At 52.4% G+C, this 26252-nt stretch overlaps 8 protein-coding genes across 8 annotated transcripts; 5 read left to right on the top strand and 3 right to left on the bottom strand.

The window, feature by feature from the left end:
- Positions 1-1206: 1206 nt before the first annotated feature.
- CC1G_14540 (hypothetical protein) lies at positions 1207-1519 on the top strand (the record flags this gene model as incomplete). Its single annotated transcript, XM_002911062.1, has 3 exons — positions 1207-1232; positions 1285-1379; positions 1416-1519. The coding sequence occupies 3 exons, from the start codon at positions 1207-1209 to the stop codon at positions 1517-1519; spliced, it is 225 nt and encodes a 74-aa protein (XP_002911108.1).
- A 160-nt stretch (positions 1520-1679) lies between these two features.
- CC1G_06681 (hypothetical protein) lies at positions 1680-3069 on the bottom strand (the record flags this gene model as incomplete). Its single annotated transcript, XM_001839416.1, has 7 exons — positions 1680-1763; positions 1818-1905; positions 1957-2063; positions 2113-2178; positions 2258-2498; positions 2551-2662; positions 2712-3069. 7 exons carry the CDS (start codon positions 3067-3069, stop codon positions 1680-1682), a joined length of 1056 nt encoding a protein of 351 aa, XP_001839468.1.
- An 807-nt stretch (positions 3070-3876) lies between these two features.
- Positions 3877-4597, top strand: CC1G_06682 (hypothetical protein; the record flags this gene model as incomplete). The annotated part of the gene is made up of 4 exons (XM_001839417.2): positions 3877-3983; positions 4056-4122; positions 4179-4338; positions 4410-4597. 4 exons carry the CDS (start codon positions 3877-3879, stop codon positions 4595-4597), a joined length of 522 nt encoding a protein of 173 aa, XP_001839469.2.
- Positions 4598-5120: 523 nt separating this feature from the next.
- Positions 5121-6190, bottom strand: CC1G_06683 (hypothetical protein; the record flags this gene model as incomplete). The annotated part of the gene is made up of 2 exons (XM_001839418.2): positions 5121-5620; positions 5683-6190. 2 exons carry the CDS (start codon positions 6188-6190, stop codon positions 5121-5123), a joined length of 1008 nt encoding a protein of 335 aa, XP_001839470.2.
- Positions 6191-7277: 1087 nt separating this feature from the next.
- CC1G_06684 (hypothetical protein) lies at positions 7278-7838 on the top strand (the record flags this gene model as incomplete). Its single annotated transcript, XM_001839419.2, has 4 exons — positions 7278-7420; positions 7476-7545; positions 7601-7765; positions 7818-7838. 4 exons carry the CDS (start codon positions 7278-7280, stop codon positions 7836-7838), a joined length of 399 nt encoding a protein of 132 aa, XP_001839471.2.
- A 492-nt stretch (positions 7839-8330) lies between these two features.
- Positions 8331-16095, bottom strand: CC1G_06685 (hypothetical protein; the record flags this gene model as incomplete). Its single annotated transcript, XM_001839420.1, has 11 exons — positions 8331-8785; positions 8841-9561; positions 9612-10265; positions 10330-11693; positions 11757-12127; positions 12180-14492; positions 14544-14860; positions 14910-15245; positions 15296-15606; positions 15673-15861; positions 15921-16095. The coding sequence occupies 11 exons, from the start codon at positions 16093-16095 to the stop codon at positions 8331-8333; spliced, it is 7206 nt and encodes a 2401-aa protein (XP_001839472.1).
- A 273-nt stretch (positions 16096-16368) lies between these two features.
- CC1G_06686 (hypothetical protein) lies at positions 16369-21397 on the top strand (the record flags this gene model as incomplete). Its single annotated transcript, XM_001839421.2, has 18 exons — positions 16369-16380; positions 16418-16797; positions 16868-16947; positions 17030-17207; positions 17451-17539; positions 17688-17728; positions 17913-18015; positions 18132-18214; positions 18268-18287; positions 18339-18912; positions 19069-19419; positions 19478-19698; positions 19755-19914; positions 19971-20088; positions 20140-20363; positions 20481-20584; positions 20641-21243; positions 21304-21397. 18 exons carry the CDS (start codon positions 16369-16371, stop codon positions 21395-21397), a joined length of 3435 nt encoding a protein of 1144 aa, XP_001839473.2.
- A 477-nt stretch (positions 21398-21874) lies between these two features.
- CC1G_06687 (hypothetical protein) lies at positions 21875-25638 on the top strand (the record flags this gene model as incomplete). The annotated part of the gene is made up of 6 exons (XM_001839422.2): positions 21875-21928; positions 21982-22098; positions 22151-22159; positions 22214-23434; positions 23497-25379; positions 25458-25638. 6 exons carry the CDS (start codon positions 21875-21877, stop codon positions 25636-25638), a joined length of 3465 nt encoding a protein of 1154 aa, XP_001839474.2.
- Between the last annotated feature and the right edge of the window lie 614 nt (positions 25639-26252).

Below are 26252 nucleotides of genomic sequence, written 5' to 3'. Positions count from 1 at the left end.
AGACCGCTCAGATCCCGACGAAGTACGAGTATGTAAGTACCAAACCCTTGGAGCCGATGAAGCGCTGCACCAGGGATACCATGAAGCAAGCCACAAATGAAGTCCACGCTTGACGCCATGATATCCGACACCAGCATATCTATATCCGACACCAGTATATCCATATCCGACACACCAGCATTATCGCCAAAGCGTCTCCATACTACCGCCCAGAAATGACGGCCTAGAAGACCCTAACCAGTCCACCAGCCAATTAAGTGCGCCAGGCCAGGTCATTGAACATTGGATGAATTCCCGTAATTCGTTATTATAATTCCAATTCGCCTTGTCGCAAAGGGTTCCCGGGGGTGATAGATCTAGACGGATGGAATGGACGTCAGACTTTCCGAGGTCCTAGTCCCCGTTCATGTTCCCCAGTATAGTTGGGTCCGAGTGAAAAGAAAGGCCTCTGGAACCGATTTACTGGTACGCCGCTTTCTTCCGGAGTCGATCAATATAGTCAGGGAGTCCTGAGCCGAGAGAGCACGTAGCCTGCGCAGTCGAGCCACTGTAGGTCGTGGGTACTAGAGCTAGATCGACGGGGTAGGCATCTTATCGTCATTCGTATGAGCATCATATCGCATATCGGCCTCCAAGCAGGGCCGTTCAAGAGTACCACCAAGCGAGAAAAAAGCGAGCAAAAAGCGGACAGAAAGAAAGGAGGAAGAAATTGACGGAGTGGGACGCGGTGGACCGTCCGACCAGGACCGAACTCTTTACGTCATCTGAGATAGGGGCGTATGCGTCAGGGAGTGGCAGTCCAGTGTGAGCGAATGGGACTCCCGACTCTCAGACACATCACAAGTGGAGTGAACACTAGAGTACATTAGTCGTAATACAAAGTTCAAGAAGAGCCTATCGAGTGCAGCTCGGACCTTCTCAACATCCACAAGTCCTTCAACAATCCAAGCATTGCCCAGATTAGCACCTGCTTCGAGACTGTCAGGCGTTAGAGGGTAGGTCGCAAAGGGTGGTGACATTGTATGATCTCTCGTCTCGTTGGCGAATGGGGATTTATGGTTAGCAAAGTGGTGATTATAGCGGTAGCACAAGTGGAAGAACTCTTCTGACGCAAGGCTGTCCTTTAATTCGGCGGATAGCATTCGGTACGTCGCATACTAGTGCGTAGTTGAAGGATATCCATCTGACGGATTTCCCCCCGATTAGATGCCCAAGGCTTTCCTGGGGCGAGTGTAAGCGACAGCGACAACACAGGATGCTGATGACGCCTATCATGGGCTACAGGCTCCACGACTTCAGCAGCGAGGCTAAACGCAAAACCAGGATGTCTCTTTCATCCTGTGTTCCTGGGTCTGACATGGACACCATCTGCGAGGGCCGTGCGTGGCATTACCTTCTAACAGGAAGCCACACAGTGGGTGGGCGACTCGTTCCCGCTATTGAACGCCTGCTCTCCTTGCTTGAAGCTGTTCTGAAAGCATGCTCGGAATCCGAAGACCTCGTTGCATTCCCAATGTAATACCAAGATAGTGTTAACAATATCTGTGGTGAATGTGAGGCCGCGTGAAATCTGCAGGAACGGTGAGAGTTACCTCATACATCACAGGCCCGTAATGCAATACGAAAGAGCTGGGATCCGAGGGTTTGCTATATTATATGCACATCACACGATGAGAATATCAAAGCTTTGGTCGATGGGCAGAGTCTCGTTCCAAAATTATTTGGATTGTGGTTGCCAGTGCGTCGGGTTGCTCTTGAACAATCTGCGGATCACATCAGCCACGAATGCCTTGCGAGTGAGAAGGAATGGAGCGTACCAAGTGACCGACGTTGGGCATAGTTGTCACAGAGGCATACCGTCTAGCAGAAGTCGGACTCGTTAAAGCTTCGTGCACATGCGCTGGTCTGAATCAAGAATCAGTCCCGATCGAACGAGGAGAGAAACAGACCGCATACATAAAGTCTTTGACCCCTCCCAGAACCAGATGGATGGGTATATGCACCGAAATTCGGTCCAGGACAGGAATTGGGTCTACAGGTCCTCGGGTATCAAGGTACATCGCCTGAAATCGTTCGGTCAGATACATTCGATAAAAATGGCAGAGTACCTACCTCTTCCTGTTGACGTGTGCAAGCCAGCGTCCAAGACTGGTCACGTCTCTGCCTAACTCCAAATTTCTGAGGTGAAATTTGAAATTTGATGGATCAGAACCAGTTCCGATCGATAGTTGGCAGACTACAAAAGAAGCGGACTCACCACAAAGGCGTCCATAACCCTTTCATCCCACTTCCCACTTGCGCTTTTTCTCCCCTTCAGATATCGTCGTAGGTCGTCCTGCGTTCGCCAGGTGTCTGGGCGTTTTCTGGCGGCAGCGACGAGTATGTCGCGGAGTGGTCGAAGATGGGAGATGCCTTCTGGGCTGACCATGGGCTCGATGAGGATCAGGGAGGAAAAGCGCAGGCCGTCGCCGTTGGTTAGCAGGTCTTGAAGCAAGGTTCTGAGAGGTGATGAGCCTCGAATGGGTGGAAACCTGGACCAGGAGCACATACATGGTATTTGCGCCTAACGAGTGCCCAACTCCCACCAACTTTCGATTAGAGAAGCGAACAGGCCCTCGTTGGAGAAAACGATGAACAGCTCTTGCGTATCCGTGGCAGCCAACTAGACAAAAGGTTAATTTCGCGACAGGAGAGGTAAACTTTTCACGAACATTCGGTCGCAAATTCCGGTTGGAGAAACTGATGTTCGTTCAGGGCAGCAGATTCGCCATGATTGGGGCTTTCAATAACCCAGGCCTCTTGGATCAGGTTGGGGCCGCGACCTCTGGCGTTGACGTTGAAGAGAGTCTCCAGAGTTGCTTCCCAGGTTTCCTTGTGAAAGCTGGTTGAATGAAGCACGATCAGGGTAAGCCCGTCTGCGCTGAGCGATTCAGCCTTGAACTGTTCGCGCTCCTTTCCCTTTGCGGACCCCTCGTGCTGGAGCCGATAGCGCTTCGCCGTCACAAAAAGCGGATAGTCTGCATCTGGAGCGAGTTGATATGGCTTGACATCGAGGTTTCGCAGTGACATGGTGGACTGTTACGCGGTATTGTTGGATCCTTTAGCTGTGACTGGAGAGAACAGGTCGGTTAGCGATGGGAAAGAAGAAGAAAGGGGTGCTAACGAAATGAAATGGACTGACATTTCAATAACAGATACGGTATGGCCCATCCAAATAGACCAAGCACAATTGAAGAAGCTCGAAAGGGTGGTGACCAGGGATTGGAGAGCTCTTCCACGGGAGAACGCGGGAAAGGAGCAACTTCTAAGAGTTCGAAGAGAACACGCCGCAAGTTGAGGATACTCCAGACCAAAAGCGCAGAATCATGGTCACCCCCATCGTCACTGTCCCTGTGATACTTTCGTGCCAAGCAAGCCCGGGAGTGTCACACCCACTGTCAAAGTGTGGGAATGACCTTCCGTTTTTGCCTCGGCAGCTCGGCATGATCTCTCAGCAGCGCCTCCTGGCTTTGTTTTCAACTTTCTTCTGGACGATCACCATCTCAGCTTGGATCCCACCAGAATTGCGTCCTAAATTCATGGACAATATCCCTACAAAACGTCTCGACATTTGGCACCCTTCCTCGACCTCTCGAAGCCAATAACTCTGATTCGACACAGATGTCGCCTAGATTCCCCATATTCACCGACATTGTGTCTGGCTAGCGGCGACGTTCGAAGTGCCTTCTCTCGCACTAGTCTCGATTCAGGGATCTTCGCTGCATGAATGCCCGCTTTTTACGCGAAGGAAAGGTCTTTCGAACGATAACGGGCTCATTCGACTTTGCTAGCGCTCATCGACTATCCTTCATCAAGTATACCGCTCTTGTTCTCGCTATGGCTCTTGTCGCTGTCAGGACTCAGCCTTCTCCTTGCAGGAGGACTTACCAGGTTCAATCTGGAGACTATTGCGACAAGATTGCCGACGAGCAAGGCGTTTCCTCGTACGTCAACCGTCAAAGGGCATCCCAAACGCGAAATCGTCACAATTCCTGCTGATTCTACTGTTTAATTAGATACCAACTCGCAGCTGTCAATGCGGGTGTGATTAACGCCGACTGTAGCAACCTTTGGCCCGGTCATGTAATCTCCATAACCCACCTTCCTGAGGAGAGACCGACTAACTAATTCAAATGAAGATCATATGTCTTGCCCGTGGCTGGTTCGACTGCTCACCCGTAGTCAAAGTTAACGCGGGTGATACATGTGACGCTATTGCTGCTGCCGCAGGGATTACCTTTAACGATCTACGCTTTAACAACCCTAACATCAACGAAGCCTGCAGCAACATCTATCCCGGTTTGGTAAGCTTTCTATGTTTGTCATGTAAAGACTTAGATCGTGGCTAACCAACATATGCGATGTATCAGATTCTTTGCACCCGGTTGCTACTGTTCTCCTCGAATATCAGCCTCCCACCTGGCCGACCAACTTCAACCTCACTCGTTTTCCCGAGCGAGCAACCGTCTATAAGCATTCCATTGACACGGTCGCTCCCCACGGTATCTACAAGCTTCGAGCCTTTGCCTTCAGTCATCGAGTCCACACCAAGCTCTGAGCGGTCACACTCAATCTCCCTGCCTTCATCGATGTTGGAACCGCCGCGCATAACCTTCAGTGGGCCGGTCCCTTCTACGAGCGGCGAACCGTTGCCTACGGCTCTCTAGTCGTCCGCGGGAAACCTTGTCTCAAAGTGAACCTCATGCCCACGCGCTAGTCACTGACCTGTAGATCATCGTTCCATAACTACTGGTCATCCCAATGGCACTATTCCCCCGGCAGACTTGTTATTGGTTTTGAACAATCAATCATGGTCAAATGCCCATTCACGGAGAAAGTGAGGTCTTCTCGTTACTACTTATCGGAAATGATCAACGTGTATTGCCTCCTGACGCCCCTATATTTCCCCCTCGGAGTCTTGAACCATTTGTTCGCGAGTACTTTTCAGGAGATTAAGAGCGAGAACTCAAGCCCAACTGCTAGTGGAGGCCTGGAACTTGGAGGAAAACCAGTTCAAGACATGTCATTGAGTAAAAGCCCTACGACCCAAACATATAGTAATTCCACTACTGTGCAGGTTACTACCCGAACGTGACATTTCCTGTGAGAGCTTGAAGCCACGGGACCTTCAGATTCAGCAGTGGTTGATCGCCAGGTCTGTAGTATAGCCTTTGGGCACCGCCGTCTAGCTCGTAACGATCGTCTGATTGAGCCGAAGCGACCTCTCTGCGTCGATTGGGTAGAATATGCGCCGTAGCATCCATAAAATCCCGCCTCTCCTGGTCTGTCCACGTCGGGCCAGTTTCCAGGATAATCGCTTCTATAATTCGCGGAAATAAAACGGGACATCGGGGCAACTTCATCCTCTCCCGACTGTACCACTTGTTGAGACTTCCTCCATTATCGCCAAAGAGGGAGGGTCCCCTGGAGATGTAAAGGATCTCCAGATTAGGAAGTATGGGGAAGAGGGCGTCGAAGAGAAACGATGTCTGTGGTGCGTAGTGAATGTAGAGAATCTTGAGTGTAGGGGCGGCAGTTTCGAGTATGCGCCGAAGTCCCGAATATAAGTTGTATTCCGCCTCTGCGAGAAGGGAAGGAGTACGAAGTATATCCTCGAGGACTATATTTGGGGTTTGAGGATACCATCTAGAATGGTGGAGATCTCGCCATCGTGGTCCTCAGCGTCCAATTCATCTGGTGTGAGAACCCGGTATTCGTAGTAATCGGAATCATCGCTAGTCGAAGAGGCGGAGTCGTCGTCTTCCTCATATGAACGCTCTTCTGCATTTTCTTCAAATTCATCGTCGAAAGGCACGTAGCTTGGATCTTCATCTTCTCCTTCGTCCTCGGGTTCGAACGTATCCTCGGTATACACCACCTCATCAATACTGGGGAGATCAACGCAAAGGTTGTGGATCCTCCTGTGTTGAGGGAGTACACTGTCCGAGTGGAACTGCCTCTCGAAGCGGACCACCTGCTTCCACCCGGTCAGTGCCACGCAATGATAGCGTGAGGGCCGAACATGGTTATAGAAGTCTCTCGATGTTTGCGATAGCGAAAGTGCTGTGGTTCCATCGTCACTCGAGCATGCCAGCTCGCAAATCCGCATCCATAGCTCCGGAGGAAGGTCAGGGCGTCTATCGACGGTCATGTACTGTGGGGCGCTAACGGTAGGTAACTGTGATCAGTGAGTGCATTATTACACATTTATATAACTGTGAGCGTGTGAGATGATGTCTTCTTACCTTTTGAGCCTTTCCCAAGTGTTATTCTTTGGCTTTTGGCGTCCCCGGTGGTGGGTCGTTGGTGAGGTGAAGGCAAAGGCACTGTCACCGCTGCAGAACTTCAGGTTGTTTCCCACGATGGCAACTGTGTCCGAGACCATGCCTGAGTAGCGATGTTCGATCCCGGCCCAGTACAGGCATTCAGTGGACACTTGTGCCCTGATTGTTTATCCTGCACCCGATTGAAGAAGACAGCGAGATTGGAATAGAGGGAACCCCCAGATTTCCGTAGCGCTACTATGTACCGAATCATTCTCTGGCGTCGTTGAAGGTGTTGTTAGTATGTACTGTCTGCGGAAGAATTCAGTGAGCCTGGAGCCCACATGCCATCGTAAGAGCCGGGGCCAATCAGACTAAGTGCACCGACTCGGATAGAATCTGAGTCAAGAAATTCCTCAATCCCACGTCCTTTCCCCCTGGCTTTACTGGAGTCACTGGCAGCCGACTACTCTCGTTAGGTTTCCTCGTTAGTATTTACGCCTTACATCCGCAACTACGGCACTTTCACCGACGACCACGGAGAGAATACTGTCTGAAGGTGGATCAGACAGGAGAACAGAATCCCCAAGACTTCCATCCGGGTGTCGGAACGCAGGAAATTCCCAGAACGAGCGCATCAGCATGATGAGAAGAGTAAAGAGTCACAAAAAGGCGGCTGGACCACCCCATTTGGTACACGCCCTGCCATTCTCAACAATTGTGAGTCGTACGGAGAAACTAGTGGACTGCGGTATTCTCACATTTTCAAAGTCATTTTGACGGCTCCTAGCTGCCATCTCCTTCCGCGTTCCGGATGAAACGCCCGAAATGCCCGACTATGATCTTTGGTCTATGACTTGGTTTTGTGACGGCAAGGCATTAAGCGCCCAGTGCCAGAAACCTATAAAGCAGCGTTAGAACCGAGATTCAATCCTCAGTTGAACAGTTTTACTCGTTCAATTGCCCACTTTCAGCATGTTCTCCTTCTCTAAGCTCGTTGCCCTCGCTGTGGTTGCTACTGGGATTGTCGACGCACAGCTCCCTCCTTGCACCCGAACCTACGAGGTGCAGGCAGGCGATACCTGCGACAAGATCGCCGACTCGCAAGGAGTATCTTCGTATGTTGGAGCGCTCTCTGACGGCACAGCGAGCCAGACTGACGAAAGCAATTAGATTCCAGATTGCGGCTGTAAACCCGCTCACCGTCATCAACGCGGAGTGCAGCAATCTCTGGGTTGGCCAGGTAGTACCCGTCTCCATCTGCCATGGCACCTTCATCGCTAATATAGCATGTTTAGATCATCTGCCTCGCCCGCGAGGGCTTCGACTGCTCTCCCGTTGTCACAGTCAGCGAAGGAGACACATGCGTATCGATCGCTACCGCCGCTGGAATTACATATGCGAAGGTACTCGAGAACAACCCCAACGTCAACGAGTTCTGCAGCAACATTTATCCCGGATTGGTACGTATTCTGTTGCTGCATGCTTCTTCCATTTCTCTGACCACGAGAGCAGGTTCTCTGCACCCAAGCATAAGGAAGTGCTGAGTCTGGACCTTGGAGGATATGATACTACTGGAGTCTGTTTGGTAGTAAATCTGAATAATATCGACTCCCTGAAAGTAAATAGCTCATGGATTGAGAGAAGTTCCCATCGTGTCCCGATGGATACTAGTAAGAGAATTACTCACTGATTAGCATCTCGTCTCAACTTGAAGAAGGCTTCTGGGGCATATGACATACCGGACCCTGTATCTGAGTCTGGATCGGGAAACCAGGAACTTTCAGCAATACCAGCGCTGTAGATTATTGATCTACGAGAGGCCCTTGTTTGTCGCGGGTTTCCTTAAGTTAACTCACACGGTCCAGAATTTGACTTGACCGTCCATGCGAGTGACGGATACCAGCCTCATGTGAAAGGTATTCTCCCACTCACAGCGCCGAGTATCGTGAAGTCTGAATTCGACCGGTGAAAATAGTATTGAAAAAGTATGCTCGTCGTTTATATATCCAGAAACTCGCTAGCCCTTCAACCAAGGAGCTTAACGGACTCTATCCTCGCCCATTCTGCCTCTTCCGAGCGACCCGGTCCGACTATCGAACCCCAAACCAGCAGCCGACTAGTCAATTTGGCCCATACAGCCCCAATCGCCTCATTCTCCTCACTCCCAGCGTTCATCGCCATAACCGTTCTCCACATTATCTCCACCAACCGACCCCACAGAGCAAAGGTCGATTCCACTTGAGGCTTGTCATGGAGCTCATACGAGGCGTGAAGGGCAGGTGGGAGCAGGTCGTCCAGCGCCGGCAGTGCATGGGAACTTGAAAGCTGGGCATCCGGGAGCTGAATCCCAGCCTCGAGATCTTCCAATCGCTGGACTGCGAGTGACATTGCTTCCACAGACGCCTTGCAGTCGGGACCGGTATGCTTCCCAAGCCTGAGCATGACACGGGCTGCAAACGGCAAGACTTGAGTAGCGAAAGCTAGAATCCAAATGCTATCAGAAAATAATTCCCAGTGAGAAGAGGACAAACGCACCGTGTTTCGACAACAAAAGGGCAATAGATCTCCACAGTGTCGCCTGCCACTCCCCCTCAAGCGAAGTGCCCTCCAGCCTGTCCTTATCAAGCACCAGAACAACGTTCTCAATAATCTTGATCCAAGCCACACCCTCATTCCTACTCGCACCACCACTAACACCAATCTCCCTCTTCAACTGCATCTCAATCCACGCCAACAACCCCGACTTCAGCACCAAACTCGAGCACGGCTTGCTATGCCTAGTAAGATTAACGAGGACACACAATATAGCCTGCCTCAACCCTTTCTCCTTATCCACGCTTGCTTCAGACGCGCTCTGATACAGACTGGCTAGTAGATCCCAGGTATGCCTCCGTTTGAGGATCTTCCAGTCTTGAGAGCCAGATCCAGTGGCAAGCATGCCGTCCGCGAGGAACCTCAGAATCCATCCCCTCTCCTTCCTCCACCGATCGTCGACACTGCTGTACAGCAACGAGTAGAGCATCGGGACGTCGGTCATGTCGATCTCTGGGCGTTGCAGCAGGAAGCGTGAGGTGAGGGGGTACATGAAGTGGGAAGGATTGAAGATCCCACGGAGGGCGTGGAACAGGAGGAGAGTGATGTAGGACGGGAGCCGTGGCGGGTACGCGTCGCTAGACGATGTCGAAGGCGATGGGAAGAGGTTCTTGATCTGGTTCATGACATACAATAGATGTCCTTTCTCTTGGAGCTCCGTACCCTAACAATGAGATCAGTAAGGAACCATAAACAGGATAACCAGAAACGCACCTCAACCAACTTCCACACACCAACCAACAGCGAGAGCGCCAACCGACGAGTAGGTTCATGACTCGACGACAACGTCCTCACAACAACCCCGACAACGTTCGTACGGAATAGCTCAATCCATCCAATTGGTCCAGAAGGCGGGTTCTCTGAAAGAACATGGCCAAACAGGAGCATCAAGAACACCGGGTCGTAAAGCTGCTCCTCCCTGCCCTTTGCCTCAACACCCAACCCCCTTTGGTCAATATGCCTCCAATAAGGCAACGCCAAAGCCGTCTGCAACACCAGTGTCGCATCCAAGCTCTGAACCGCCTCGAGCGAACTGGACGAAGGTGTATAGACCGAAGAAGCGATCTGGCTGTTCGACCACTTGGCCAAAAGCTCAGCCACGGAAAGTTTGCGCTGCCCCTCGAAGAGTTGGAGGATATCCAGAATCCTACGATCAGGTTTCGACAACGTTCCGCGATAGATGCGAACCAAAGGTTCGACGTGGCTCACTTGGCAGGTGTTGGAAGGGTGAAGGTGGAACAGGGTGTGCAACACGGATGTGATGGCCTCCTTGATCGATAGGGATTCTGGTGAAGCGGTGGTGCTGAGCAGCCTGTAGAACCGTGGATGCTGGACGATTGCTTGAAGATACCGGTTGACGACAAGGGGCTAGGCATAGTGAAACGTCAGTTGACCATTGCCAAACCTCGTCACAACAATATGAGGGACGTACCTTCAAATTGGCCACCCGAAGGAACGCCTCCACCAACATCAAATACACAGGCTGTGCAAGATGATGCTCGATAATGACAGGGAACAAAGTCTCGATCGTCCCCTGATTGAACTCTGCGTCCTTCGAAGTCTCCACCAAACCTGAGAGATTGCGAGCGAGATCTTCCAGGTCCGACCAACTAGACCCATCTTGACCACCCAACTGACGAGTGAGGTACTGCAGCGTCGATTCGATAGCCTCGTTGACGAGAGACCGAGACTCTTTCGAGGACCGCAGGTGAGCTTGAACCCAATAGACGAGGGAGATCCATTCCGGAGAGATAAAGGCTGGTTCGCTGGGGATGGCCTTGCGCAGTTGCTTCAAACAATGCTCCACCGATTCGACTCGCGTCTCATCCGACAGTCCATGCTGGAACAATAGTTTCACCACAGCCTGCACCCGACCTCGAGTAACCGGACTGTAGCCTTCGTCCCCAAACGCTTTGGCAAGCCGCTGAAGGACCTTGGATAGCCGCTTGTTGTCACCGAACAACGAGAGCACCTTGTGTCGTTCAGGACGATGGAGGGTAGTATGAAGCACCGAATGGAGGACGGGAACGAGGTCTTCGAGAGGAGACTTGCTGCTCCCCTCCGACTCGAGCCAATCGAGTACAGCTTCTTCAGCCGACCCACCCTCCGTCGAACCCGATTCCCTATACAGAAGGCTCGCAATAATCCTCCCCGTGGCGTTGGTGAACGTCCCTTGGCCGAGAAGAGAGGCAACATCAAGCCTAGCTGCCACTCCCTCCCGACGACTCTGTTTCCACCTCGAATCCGCATCCCGCAACAACTCTGCAAGCGACGAAGGCGGGCCAGACAAGGTCGACGTGCCCATCACACCCACAGGCAAAGTCGACTCCAGGGCAGTCGCAATCAACTCCTCCAACGCACCACGAAGCATTTCGTCACCCGGCCCATCCTGCGCCGAAGCCGAAGTCGAAAGCATCGCTTGCAACTTGAACAGAAGAGAAAGTCGCGAACTGAGCAACGCGACGTTATCGGACGATCCACTACCGGAAGCCAACGCTCTCAGTGGGTCTGCAGCCACTTGAAGCAGAGCGAGGAATGTTCGATTCGAGGATGTAGTGGACGCGAGGGCGAGTGTCGACTCGAGACAATCAAGCAGGGCGAGCGGATCTAAAAACCTAATCCAAGAGAGCGCGTAATCGACCTGCTGCTGTGCGAGCTCGTTAGAGGCATTAGAGGCAGTAGGCTGTTCCATCCAGGACAGGAACTGGTCACGCCAGAAGATGGCGGTATCCCGAACGAGCTCCCTATCCTTCGCGGAGGTGAAGTCTAGACAAGTGGCCTGAATCTTGGCAATCGCTGCAAGATGGGAAGGTCAGAAAGTACCATCCACCCGTAAAACCGAAACGACAATGCACTCACCAGCCGAAACAGAAACAGCCTTCAAACTCAACAGCATCCCCTTAAACGCAGGCAACTGCCCACCAAACAACACACTCTTGACAGCTTCAAAAGGTTGTGGTGCGCTCTTCAAAGCCGCCAAGAAGGAAACCAACACCAGCAACAGTGCATTGCTGATACCGCCTTCGCCCTTCGCTCTCCACTGCTGCAGATGATGCAGGATGACGCGGATAACTCTTGTGGCATACACCACGACCGAATCCGAGTTCGCAGGGGAGTAGAAGAAACTCTTCGGTCCATGCTGCGTCGCAGAATCCACGAGGACCTTCTGGAATTCGGGGTTCACAAGGTCTTCAGCGCTTGCATGGCGCAACAAATACTCGAACGGCAGCCTACACGAGCTTCGTTAGCATGATAGACATTCGCGGGGAGATAACCACTCACCCATCCCTCATCTCCTCCCTCCCCACCACCTCCAACACTTCCACCAACCCAGGAGTAGAACCAACATCAAACACACCAACCAAGTCCCTAACACCCCACGCACCCCCAAACTCCTTCACAATCTCAAATATCTTCTTCGTCTGCGCTGCGTTGAGCGGACTATCAAGTAGTCGAACCCAATCAACCAGCTCGAACGCTGTAAGTTGGCGTTCGCGTTTGGAAGGTGGGAGGTCCAGTCCTTCAACCAACTCGAGGAAGTCGTCGATGTCATCTACTTCTTGTTGCGATGGTGGCTCTTTGGCGGTGGCGAGTGCATCGGTAGTTGAGGAGGAGGCGTTGGAAAGTCGAGCGTAAAGGGAATCAACCATGAGATCCACCTCCCGTCTGACCACTTGTTTAATCAGACCATGTCGAGGTGAACCTTCCTCCTCATCCCCGAATACCAACTTCTCGACATCCAGACTCTCCGAAATCTTCTTCGCGATCGATACAAGCACAGCGAGATTGGGATTGGGCGTCTGGAGGCTACCACCGTCTGCTGCCTCGACGGTCCACAAATCAGTTCGCCCAAGCAACGCGAACAAGAGTTTGCGCAGGAACGTCGTGATAGCGAGCAAGTCCGACGGCGAAAGGAGTTTAGCTCGGACTTTGGCAGCGAGTTGTTCGACAACGGTGCAGAGCAGCGGGCTGGGCGTTGAGATCGACGCGGTCGTACTGGGCGAAGGTCGAGCAGAGTCGGATGTCGAATCCACGTCCATGGCCGTCGAGTCAGCATTGGCAAACGACTCCATCTCCTCGATATACTTGTACGGCGCCTTCAAACACCTCTGCACACACTCGTCCAGGAAAGCAATGACAGCCTCTCGCTCATCCGTGAGAGGGGTGCCATCTGGCGTTTCAGGATAGACAGTGATCGTCTGAATCTCGTCGTCCTCGTCGTCTTCCTCATCTCTGCCTGCGTCCTCGCCTTCCCCTCCACCCTCCCGCTTCACCGACCTCGTAACAACCTTCACCCTCCTCACACCATACGGCAACGAATTCAACCAAAAGTCCACTTCATCAGGGTCATCCTGGAACAACAACGTCGACGCCAACACATGCTTGACCAGCGAGGTAATCTGCCCATGAATAGAAAGCTCATAATTGCCGGTTGCACTGGATGGATGGAACCGGATGAACTGCGTGAGGAGGGTGTGGAGGTGGGTTTGACTTTGCCCGCTGGCACTGGTATGGCTTTTCCCTGTCCATCCACCCGAGGCGACGAAGGTGTTGCTCTCTTTTAAGAAACGGAGGATGTGGAGTTGAGTGATTCGATGCAGGCGGCGAGCAACGTCGATGTCTTCCGATTCTTGGGTTTTCTCCTGTTCGGCAGCCGGACCGTCTTCTCCGCCGTCACTCTCGCCTTCGTCCTGTTCGTCGCCCTCAGAAGGCTCTTCACGCTCACCATCCTCATCTTCATCCATCTTGTCCTCTCCATCATCCTCGTCACTCTCGTCCTCCCCCCGATCAGAAATCGCATCGCTCGGGTCCACACCAGGGAACGCAAACTCGAACCCAACCAAAATCTTCCCAACATCGAATCGAGCTCCTTCAACCACCTCCGGCAAGCACTTCTGGTACATCCACAAAAGACGCATCGCGCACTCCGCCAACAACGCCTTCTTCTTGATCAGCGATACCGACGACGCCGACGAGGTCCCGGAGTCAGAAGAGGCTTGAACAACGGATGGATTGGTGGTGGTGGATTCGGCGGGCGCGAACGCTCGCAGGTGGGCACTGCAGAACGCGACCACGACTTGGAATTCAGGTAACCGCCTTCGAACCTCCCGCATAACCTCCTTCAAGCGACGTGTCCATTGTCCTTCGGCTTCACCCTCGCCTAGAGCAGAAGCGACCTCTTCAAACGCTTCCTTCACTCTAGCAAGCTTGTCGAGACATTTGATAAGGGAGAGGGCTGTGGTATGTTGGACGAGGTTTCCGAGGGAAGGCGACGTTGTCGTGGTGCTTGCTGCAGTCGAGCCTTTGCTACCGCTATTTGCTGGAGTGGTCGTAAATTGCAGACCTTTTGTGAACACATTCTTCATGTTCAAATTTTGACTGGCGGGGATGATGTTGCCGAGGATAGTGGCCACAGGAGGCGGTACGGGATTGTAGAGGGTACCTTCGGAGGTGGTCGACTGTTGCGTAGAGTGCAGGTGGAACGATTCGACGGGTACAGGGAGGTTGATAACACCTGTCACAAAGGCGATGTTGGCCAGCCATTTTGAAGAGAGTCGGGGAGGGTCAAGCGTCAATCCGGATGCCGGCAAATACCTAGCTACGCGTTTAAACAGCGAAGAAACCAGAATTCGGGGCTGCACTTACCCCGCTGCCAGTTCCGGACACGCCTGCAGAATTTTAAGAGCCAACTCTTGTTGGCGAGGATCATCGGTGACCTTCAACATACGCAAAAGACCAGAGAGAATGACATTGTAGATCTTGCCCCTCTCCGAATCCTTCGTCGTCCTGGTTTCCGCTGCTTCCAAGGCGTCTTCCTCGCCTTCCCTGGGATACCAGCCACGGTCCTTGAAGCAGAGGCCGACGCCGGGACGAGTGCATATGGCGAGGAGGAAGTGGTGGACAAGGTCGGCGGGGCTGTAGTCGGCACCAGACGCATCCGTATTGTCGTAGAGTTTGAGAAACTGGAAGTTGTGTGAGTAGGAAACAAACATAGTACGGAGCAAAACTCACATGTCCTAATACCCCATGCAAATCCCCAAAAACACTGATCTTGAGCGTCCTACTAATTCTTATATCACACCACACCCCCTCCCAAGCCACCTCCAACACACGCTTGATAACAGTCGCATGGTCCGAGTGCAGAGTTTTGAAAATAGGATGGAACGCCGACGCTGATGCTGGTGTCGATAGGAACGTCGTTTTTGTTTGCGAGCTGACACGGCTATCGACCGAGTTGGAGAGGAAGGAGAGGAGGAACACGATGTACGCCGTTCGGATGTCGGGTTTAACTAGTGGATTGACTGAGGAATCGCCCTTACGGCGCATCGTTAGAAGTTTTGGCAATGCCTATAGCACGGTCAGCACAGTAGTCGGTTAGGAAACAAGAAAAGATTGACCTTGGACTCCCAAGCAAAACTTTCATACACCCGCTTCGAGTCCCATTTCTCCGACATAACCGCCAACAAACGCAGAGATACCAATATGAGCTCGTTATTTGGTCCCTGGTTATTCCTTCCCCTCCCTTGTCCAGTCACATAGGTGTTGAGCCGCCGCCAATGGTCCGGGGTGAAGTTCTTGATGATCTGAATACCAGCCGCTTGGAACACATACGAGGTCGACAACAGTGTGAGGATCGAGGAGAAGACCGACAGAACCAACGACGCGACTGAATTGGCCATAGCTACGCCTTGAGATCCATTGGCAGCCGCTACAAGTAAAAATAAAACAAGACTTTAGTTCTGGAAAACCTGTCGAAAAACTCGCATGGACGTACCTGCAGATTCGTCAAACGTCTCATTCCAGACTTCAAACAACACCGGCAGTCCAGGACTGACTTTACACCACTCCTCCGCCAAAAGCAATCGTTCATCGTTATGTTGAACAAGCTTCGTTCTAGGGTCCTCAATATAAGCTTCGACTTCAGCATGGCGTAGAGAGATCTGGTTACGCAGAGTCGTAAGCGCTACAAACCCCACCCAATTCAGCGTTCAGTTGTGACAATAATGGAGCTGGTGAACACACCTTGAACCAACGCAGCACACGGCCTTTTATTATTCGCATTCAACGCAGCCTGCAAAGCAGCAATCGAAGTAAACTTGGCCACTTTCGACTCCTCCAATCTCGGTCGTTTGGTATTCCGTTCAACGCCAGTCGTTTCTGGCGCCTTTCGCGCATTTTGTTTGACAACCGGGGCCATTTTTTCGTGTAGTTTAGATTATTCTTCGTTAGTTGGGAATGTTCAGGGAATTGAGGTCATTATTGAGGGCGCTAGAAGTCTAGAGATTTGGGAGAGCCGAGATGCTCGTCGGGAAGATGGAAAAATATTGAACCTCAGCAACAAACTCAGGTCTGCGTGCCGCGATCAAAATTGATCTCCAATCACGATTTCAATCTCAGTGGGCGCTAAAAGCCTGAGGTACGTTTTGTGATCGATGACAGGCTATTTGTTGCCGTTATATGCAAGCTAAGAATGGATAGCAGAGTTTATTCATTTTCTGACAGCCTCAATGTACCCTTAGCAATCATCTGCGGAGAGCGACTCTTCACCTTGTTACCCCCTATTCATCCCCCTCCATCGAAAACTTGAATGGCCCCTCAATACCGCGAGCTACCTCCCACACTTCCTCTTCACACACGATTACCTCCAGTCCCTCGCCTCCCTCCTCCGGTTCTTCCATATTCCAGTTCCAAGATACTGCAGCGACGACCGCCCACGCAAACATGAGATATGCTTCCCCTACACCCGAACCAAGGCTATTTGGGGATTAACGGGGTACCGCATCCTCGTATCCATATGTGCTGCAGCGTTCGGACTTGCAAAGGCTGGATTATTGTATACGGGTCAAAAGGGCGAAGCTAATGAAATTGAATGGATTTACGGGTCAATCGTTACTATCTGGTATGTATATATGACACCCCTTTGTTTTTGGCTCCATTCTCGATGCTAACAGCACGTCTAAATATTACAGCTTGTACTGGCTCGGTCTCTACGAAGACAGCATACCCCCAAAATGGCCACTATTCTTCCACCACGACTTCTCCGCCCCCAGTAAGCACAACCTCCCTTCTAGCTCTCGCTCGCTCTACTCGTCGCTTCTGCACCCTCTGACACGATGACTCTTCGCTCCTAGTCCTCCGAGCCCTCAGCCTCCTAACCCAAGGCTCCTCCATCCTCATCCCCCTATCCCTGGCACTAAGCGTAACATGGTGGTTCCGCACACAAATGACCATCGAACCCCTTTCCGTAGACGACCTCTCTTTCATTCCCTTCTTCAACTTCTCACTGTTCCTCGTTTTCACCTTTCTCGTGTTCGTGTACCTCGCTTTCACCTTCCTCGTTTTCACGTACTACCTCGTTTTCCGAGTTTTACACCTCGGAGTCGTTGGATTTCGGAGGCTTGTTAGCGCTTCTGTATGAGCCCAGGTGTCTTTCAGTGGTGGAAAGGTACTCTTCTCTACATATGTGTGGCCGCTGTCTCCATTCGTGTACAGACGAGACAGCTTCTGAGAGCTCACGAGGGCTGACATTCTGACACTGGGAAACCAACCGAGCGTCTTGGGCGCCTCCCACTGCCCCCTTCCACTTGCTACTACTAGGAAGACCTCTCGCCGTGTCGGAGATGCATATGTTAGTACCAATTGTGTGTACACCTCCCGACTAGGATCAGGACAAGACAAAGGCCCACCTACTTACTAAGAGGGCCCATACCAGATCCTCCAGCCAGCCCACGTCGCAGTTCATGACAGTCAGACGCGTTCTGACAGGTCAGCCATCGCCAAACGCCCCAGTCGGACGAGATCTCCTAATCCTGACGGCCAAGAGCGCCAAGGTATGATGGGCCTCTTCAGCCTGATTAAAGGGAATTGATTCCGGGGTAATCACAGGAATATGGGGAAAACCGAAAACGGCCCCTGCGGGGTTCGTGGTCGTCGCGGCTTGACCTTGTCCTTATACCACCTACGGCCTTCCATCTTACACTTTGAAATCAAGCTCTCAAAACTCACTACGAACAGTACACCAAGGAAGAGGCGACGATGCCCGGTGAAGAAGCGCCAACTGTGAAGTTTAAGCGCCGGAGGCTACAGGGGGCATGCGATATCTGTCGGCAGAAAAAGAGTACGTCGTCGTTGGCTTTTCATTTGGGGGTGTTGGTTTAAGATCTCATTGGGTGCTACAGTCAGATGTGAGGCTCGTGCCTTCTTAAATCTCAAGCATGTTTATCGAAAATGTAGGCGATTCTGCAAAGATGCCAGACAATCGATGTTCGAATTGTATTGCGTTCAACGCGGAGTGTACGCATGTCCATGTTAACCAGGTGCGTTACCCGTGTTTATTGGGGATGCTAGGATGCTTATTGGTGGTCTGTAGAAAACGGTGTACAAGTTCAGGTATGCCAATGTCTCCTTTATGCGACATTCGACTTAGGACGAGCTTGACAGACCAACTCCAAAGCGCGGTTTGCGCGAACCCGAATCTCTGGACGAACACCGGGAGAAGATGAACCCCTTGTTAGAGACAATCCTCTCTGCGACGTATCAAGCCCCAACAAACCCAGCCATTATCCGAAACACGCTCATCTCCCTCGCCTCCTACGCACGTTTACTCGAACAGCGAGTCCCCAAGTCTGGTGCAACCGCCCCATCGCCGCTCTCCATCTCCACACAAACACGGACGTCCCCAGAGTCCGAAACCTCCCCAATCATTCGTGAACCCAAGTACATGATTGATCCTACAGGCTCCCCGACCTCTGAGGACTCTCACGAAAGCAACAGCAACGGTAACGGCACCGGGAACAGCAATAACGTTGATACGCAGCTCTCCAATGTCATGGAGAAGAATCTGACGATAAACGCGAAGAGTAATCGGTTCTTTGGGCCGTCGAGTAGTGGGATGCTGGTCAAGGCGGCGCTGGAGTTCAGCAGGCAGTATGCGACTAACCCCCAGGCGTGTAACCCGGGCGCAATAATGAAGGTGGCGGCGTTCAAGCGCCCACAGTATTGGACAGTCCAACAGGTACGTGTCTCTATTCAATTTGATTTTGACTTTTACTTCTTGTTTCTTCGCTTTGTTGGGGACCCTTGGGGCTCTTGGTCTTTTACGGCATTTCCTTCTTATCTCCCACTCCCCATGTCACACTGACTCTAATTGACACATTCTCGTCACATCCAGTGGGAAATCGTGCCGCCAGAACCCCAACAACCCTTCGTATTTCCCGAACCGGACCTCCTCGAGCACCTCGTGGACACGTACTTCCGGATGTGCAATGTCTTCATCCCTGTACTCCACCGGCCGACCTTTGACAAGTCCGTCAAAGCCGGTCTGCACTTGAAAGATCGTGGGTTTGGAGGATGTCTTTTAGCGGTATGTGCTGTGGCTTCGAGGTATTCGAGCGATAAGAGGGTTATACCTGAGGGTGTCACCTCCGAGTTGAGCTGTGGGTATCAGTGGTTTAAGCAGTTGAGGTTATTCCGCAAGTCGTTCATTCGAACGCCGTCGTTGTACGAGTTGCAGACGTACTGGGTAAGTTGTTTAGGGCTGTGAATTGCTTTGATCTGGCTGACAAAAGTGACGTGCGTAGATTTCTGCGACGTACCTCCATGGAGCGTCGACACCAGAAGATTGCTGGTACTTGATTGGAATGGCTATTCGAGCGGCGCAGGATGCGGGAATTCATCGTCGCCATCGAGGTCCACCAACCGTCCAAAGCGAACTGCGGAAACGGATCTGGTGGGCACTCGTTCTCGCAGACATTGTGGTTTCGATTTCGAATGGACGTCCGAGGGCTATCCATGCTTCCGAGTAAGCAATCTCAGCACATCTGTGACATTCTAATACTGACGACTCTCATCGCGCAGCTTTGACGTCGACCTTCCGATAGAATGCGATGACGAGTATTGGGAGAATCCTGACCCTGCTTTGGCGTTCAAACAGCCTCAAGGAAAACCTGCCCAGACGACGTGTCTCGTGAAGTTACTGGAACTCTTCAATGTTTTGTCGTCTGCGGAAGCTGTATTTGTGCGTCGGTGTATATTTACCTCTTCCCTTCCAGTCCACCTGACTGTGCAGCTCAGTACGCCACCAAGAAGACAGTTCCACCAGACGCGTCCTCTCCAGAAGAATGGGAACAGCACAACCTAGCCAGCCTAGATTCGCTATTGAACGGATGGGTGGACACTGTTCCTGAACACCGTAAGTTCTTCCATCTGTTACCGGAATATGTCCATTGAAACCTCCATACAGTCCGCTGGGATCCCAATAACCCCAACCCCATTTTCTTCGACCAATCCGCGTTGATCTTCAGCACCTTCTATTGGGTCCAGATTCTCATCCACCGACCGTTCATATCTATACGCAGCAAATTGTCGTTGTCGTCGCTCGCTATTTGCACCAATGCCGCTCGTGCGTGTAGTAGGATCATGGAGCTTCATTCGCAGAGAGGGTTCCTGGCTTTGCCGCAAGTCCAGGTACGTCCTAGCTATCGTCTCAAAACCTCATCGAAGAGATGTAATTAATACCTGTTTCAGGCGACGATATTCAAGTCCGGTCTGATACTCATGCTGAGTATTTGGCGTGCTAAACAGGCTGGGATACCACTTGACGAGCAGAAGGAGATGGAGAGCGTGTATCGATGTGCACGACTTCTGGCAATGTTTGAACGCAGGTGGCATCCTGCTGGTCGATTCAGGTAGGCGTCTCGGTCGAAAACCATCGACAAACCTTCTCATCACCCCGATTCATCAGCGACGTTCTCCGCGCTCTTGCAGCGGTCAGCAACCTCCCACTCCCCGAATCGTCTATCGACTCTGGTGCACCAGCGTGGTGGAGCGCTTCGCCTTCTGCTAGCGCAACACAAGACCCTCAGCCATCGCCTCCTTCCTCTCAGCCAGCCACCTCGGAAATCGGATGCTCACTGACAGGAGTGTTCAACTTCCCCGTCTACAGCAGTGAACTGAGCGTTGGACCTGTATTCGAATCGTTCCACCTGCCTTCGGCGGCGGGCACTCCGCCGTCGAGTGCAGGAGTGTCGTCGGCAGTGTCGTCGGCGGGAGGGCAGCCATTTGACTTTGAAGCTATGTTTGCCCAGTCTTTTGCAGCGGCAGCTGGCGGGGGGCCTGCGCCAGTTAATAACGATTGGGACAGCTTTATGTCGTCGAATGGAGGGAACTTGCTTGGTGCTATGAGCCCTCAATCTGGAGGAGCTCAGGCCCCACAAGCTGGGCCTAGTAATCCAAGTGCCAATGAAATCCCTGTTGCGAACGGGACATCGCCAATTCCCAATTTCTTCCCTCAAGGTATCGGGCTGGACAACATGACAATCTGGGCTGGTGTACCCACATCTCTCGAGTATGTTTTAGTCTTTCTGTGGCGTTTCTCTCCTTGACTGATCGCTCGTCCTTTTTATAGTTGGACAGATTGGAGCCATTACATTGCCAATGTCGATTCAGCGCTCAATCAGGATAATGGATTTGGTGGGCAGTTCCAGCAGCAAATGTTTTGAGCTTCTTCGTCCTCCCTTATTATCACGATTATCTTCTCCCCGAGTCCTGAGAGAAGCCTCCGGATCCGTACTGTACATCCTTCCTGCTAAGTCTAATGTATTTTTAGTTTTACTGTATTTATGAGTTATCTTTGCTGTTAACGGACTTAACCGATCTAATTGAATTGATCGTCGCGCGCTCTGACTCGGAATGCAACTTGTTCTCTACCTCCATGTCGCGTCAACCCTGAAGGTTCCAGTTGTGAGGCAACTGTTTTTTCGAAACATTTGGAAACTTACAGAATGTACTAGATTACAGCTGCGATATAGTCCAATCTGAATTTATTTTCAGCGCGTGGAGATCACAAGGTGTTCATCTGTGCGCCTCGAGGACCCTTAGATCCTCCCCAACTTCTAGAAGCGACGGCTGTAGCCGCAGGAGCAGAATCAAGCTTTAAAAACACGATATCGATGAAAGCCTATCGAAGGTAGCAAGCCATGGCATCCATACAGTCGCCAGGACCGCCGCAGTACAATGGCCACCAGTCTCAGGTATTTCGTTTTTCTGGATATCGAATTTGTGGGAATTGACGTTCCTTTGTCAGGGTGCACGTCTTCCGAGCTCGATTGTTGCTGCTGGACCGTCAACTTCGATGAATCACCAGCAGCAGCAACAGGCATTTGCCACTCATTTGCCACCGCCAGCCCAGTCCATTACATCGGTGAGTTCAGCTCCTTATAACGATGTTTGACATCTTTGTTGACTTGAAAAAGGTTCCTCAGGTTAGACAGGATGCTTCGATCTTGTACGAATGTTTTAACCGTGCTTTGTTTTAGTCACCGTCTCTGCACTTCCGCTACGAGGGCTTGCAGGACAACCGATATAGACAGGGACCACTACCAGCACCACAGCCAGCACCACCAGCAGCACCACCGCAGCACCAGGGGCATCCTAACCACACACCACTACCGCCACCTCCAAGACGCGCTTCGGGAACCTTTCCACAGCCCAGTTCGGTTCATACCCAACCACCAGGTCCACATGTCAAGCAACAGCCAAGTCCCTTTGTCCAACCACCACCTCTTTCCACGGGTCAGCCGGGGTCTGGATTCCACACGTCTCAACCACTACCCCCTCCTCCTCCGCCCACCACGACGTTCCAACGTCAGCAGGGCCCAACGTCTGCACCCAATTCGCAACCCGGCACTCCTCGTGTTCCCAGCGCGTTCACCCCACCGGCCATGGGTCCTCAGCCGAGCGCGGTGCCTCAAAGCCACCTTCGACAGCAAGTACCCCAACCTACTCCCGCCCAAAGCCAATCGGGGCATGGGTTCCCTGCTCAGCAGCACCACTCGCAATCGGGACCCACCCAAGGCCCACCAGCTTACGGTGTAGCTGCGCAGCAACAACAACCTCAATATGCCACACCGACGCAACCCATCACGCGCTCGACTATGACCACCTCTGACAGCCGCGCCATAGTTGATAGTGCGGTGGCCACCATCCTCGACCCAATTTCGGCGGATATCCACGGTCTTTGGTCCAAGTATGTCAATGCACTGCGCGCTGTCATCGAGAAGCTGCACAAAGACTACACTACTCAGCTGGAGCGGGAAAGAGTCCAGATCTCTCATTTGCAAAGACACATACACAAGCTCACCGGCGAGAAGATAAAACTGCAGAGCGAGAACCTCGGTCTCCACGCGAGGGTGAGCCACATCGAGCAGGAGAACGCAAAGTTTAGCGTGACGCTGGCTGCCACTTCTGATGCACTTGTTAAAGCGAACTCCACTATTGCGAACTTGGAGACGGAGAAGAGCGCGATCGAGGCCAAGTACCAAGCATTGGATGGGTTCCAGCAGGACCAGGTTGCTTCATCGGGGACGACTATCACAGCTGAGGAAGTGTACGCCAAGGTCGGACAACAGCTTGTGGATCAAGTCGAGAAGAAGCTCCAAGTCGCATTCGCGAAGATTGCGGAAGAGAGGACGAAGCGGAACACGGCTGAGAGAAGGTGTATTGAACAAGCACGCGCCATTGCTTTGCTTAAACATATGGTATGACACCCCATTGAATGCGCCTTTGTCGTTTTGCAATTGCTAACCCTTGAACTGCCTAGCTCGACCAACAATCTGCTGGGAATCGTACGGCCACACCTCCGCAACTTCAAGCTCTCGTCGCTGCCGCCGAAAACGCTGCCCCAGGAGCTGCCGGAGCTCCGGCCCGACCCTCCGTACAACCTCCCACCACCGCGGCTTTGGCTGGGCGCCCTCCCTTCCCTGCGTATGAGGTAGAGCGAGAGCCTTTTGCGCAGAATCACCACAGTCCCGCTCTTCCCGCTCGACTCACCGCACCCGCCCAGCCCGAGCGCTCTCCTTCCAATGGGGAATCCGAAGATACCCCTATCGTTCTCGACATCGACATGTCAGACGAACCTCTTGATCACCTCCAGCCCCTTATTCTACCCGACAGCAACGATCCTTCGCCCACAAGACCAACTTTCCTTGGTTCTGAACATCGAGCACCTGTTGTCCTCGAAGGGGCTCTTAAACGACAGAGGTCAGAATCACAAGGTCAAGCCAGTGAGGAGCGGCCTGCTACACGCGCCCGGCTCGAGGAACTCAGCTCTCCCAGCTCAGAGAATAAGAACACAGAGGACGCGCCATCTGTACTCTCACAGGCCTCCCAACCAAGGACAGAGGAACAGCGTCCAGGAGAGAATGGGGAACCCGGGATGACTCTCCCGACTCCTTCCCCCGATCTGCGCCTTCACTCTCGTATTCCACCGCTCGTGCGGAGCCCACGCCCTTACTCGACATTGGGTTCTGGGGTTTCGCCACATGATCAAGTGGTTGACGATCCTGCGACAGCGGCTCAACGAAGTGACACTCAAGGTCAAAACCAACCTCAACAACTATCCTCCCATTCGCCGCCCACTCCCAAGCCAAGTTCTGCTGAACGACAACATCAAGAGTCACAGGTCCTTCCTACCCCTCCGTCGATTTCTCGTCCGAATTCGACGACCACTGGGACTTCAAGAGATGTTCCCTCTATGTCGACATGCATGTCGCCCCTTCAGCATCACCAGGCCGCGAAGGCCACTAACTCTACTGTCTCGCCACCGGAACAAGGTAACGGCGCCCAGCTGCAGGAGCCTCGAGCCCCAAGTGTGCAAGCGTCTGTTCAGCTTACTTCTCCCGTTGAACGTCCTAATTCCTCGACTGCTTCGCCGATTGTACCACATCGTCATCATCCTACTCCCACGACCGCTCCTACTGATCTATCCAATCAACAACCCCACCGTTCCGCGCCCTCTTCTAATGTTCGAGATACCGTTTCTCCACGACTGTCCACTTATGGTAATCCTACGCCTAACCATCGCTCCGACCCAATCCAACCTACGACGACGACATTGGCTGGGCAACAAAGTTCCACGCCTTCGAGAGACATCGTGGTGTCGGGGTCACTTGCTTCCCCAGGCCCAGTCCCACCACGGCCCAGCGAGGCTCGGGAAATGAGCATCGATGACGACCCGTTAAACATCAAGCCTGACCCAGACGAAGAGGAAGTTGATCAACTCGTGGCTACGGACGACGAACGGGAGGAAGGGGAGATCACTGAATCTGAGACTCCAAAGCCGGTGGAACAGAGAGGTCTGCCGTCCACTGTACCGGGGCCTCCTCCTAGGCCCGTCACCCCTACCGCTGCTGGCGTTGGTCATCGTCATACCAGTAGTGCGTCGGTGAGGATGCCGGTGGATGTGAAGGCTGAACCTGCAGATGGCCGGCGGGTCGTTTCGGCGCCTATTGCCACCGCCACTGCCTCGGCCACTGCGACGAGCTCGAGTTCTGCTTCCGCTGTGGCCGGTACGATCGCTGCGAGTACGCCTGCGGCATCGGTATCACCAAAGGCTAAACCCAAACCTCCGAGTCAACTTAGCGTCATGCACCTCCCCTTGCTTTACTCGGAAATCAACAACAAGATGACGTGCCGGTCGTGCATGTAAGTTTCCTTCTTTGTCGGATGTGTTGTCCATTGCTTAGCGCTGACTCTCTCTCTCTTCTTCGGCGATGATAACAGGACACGCCCTCGAGAACCTGGGAACAGTCAACCACTCCGTGTGGCTCGTTTCGAAATAGGAGCTTCGTTCGCTGTGTTGAGTGAACATATCGTCAAGGAGCATCCGATTGTTCATGAGCAGATGTTGAAGATGAGCAGGAATCAGATTATGGAGATGAGGCAGAGGATGGCGTATCTGTGATTCATTCTATTGTTTTGGTCGTGTCCGTGTCGCTGGGTCGACGGTCGGGTTGGTCTCTTGTTTCTTATAGTCTTGCACCCTCCCAGTCTTGAACCTTCCTAGTCTTGCATCTTCATAGTCTTGCACCTTCCTAGTCTTGCGCATTACACGCTATTTTTATTCTCTATGTTTGTTCCCTTCGTCATTTTTTTGGTCTACCCGCTCTGCACATACATACGCACTCCATTATGATAGCACATATTCCAACTGTAGCATTAGTCCCGTTCACCCACCTCCGAATCAGTTACATATGTAAACCTCCCAGCTTGTTTGTAGGGAACTTGAAATGTATATTCTTGCGTTGCGAATTAACCTTTTTCCAGCCAGTTAGCGCATAGGCTCTGGCAAGTATCGCGGCAGGGCAGCCTGACAACGAGTTTGATCACGAGGGATATGACCTCCATCACAGGAACGGCCCAACCGGCGTCCACGCTCTTTCCTCTCGACCACAGTGTCACACCACCCTCTTGCAGGTAGATACCACTCCACAGCCATTTCCGGGGTTGTCCACCGGGGAGAAAAATGCTACAGTACCAGCTGACGCATGCACAGGACCACCTGCAGCAGGGGCACCG

Source organism: Coprinopsis cinerea (genome assembly GCF_000182895.1).
Source record: "Coprinopsis cinerea okayama7#130 chromosome 5 map unlocalized cont3.5, whole genome shotgun sequence".
Taxonomy (NCBI): domain Eukaryota; kingdom Fungi; phylum Basidiomycota; class Agaricomycetes; order Agaricales; family Psathyrellaceae; genus Coprinopsis; species Coprinopsis cinerea.
The sequence above is the reverse complement of the archived record's forward strand: the minus strand, read 5'-3'. Positions and strand labels throughout refer to the sequence as shown.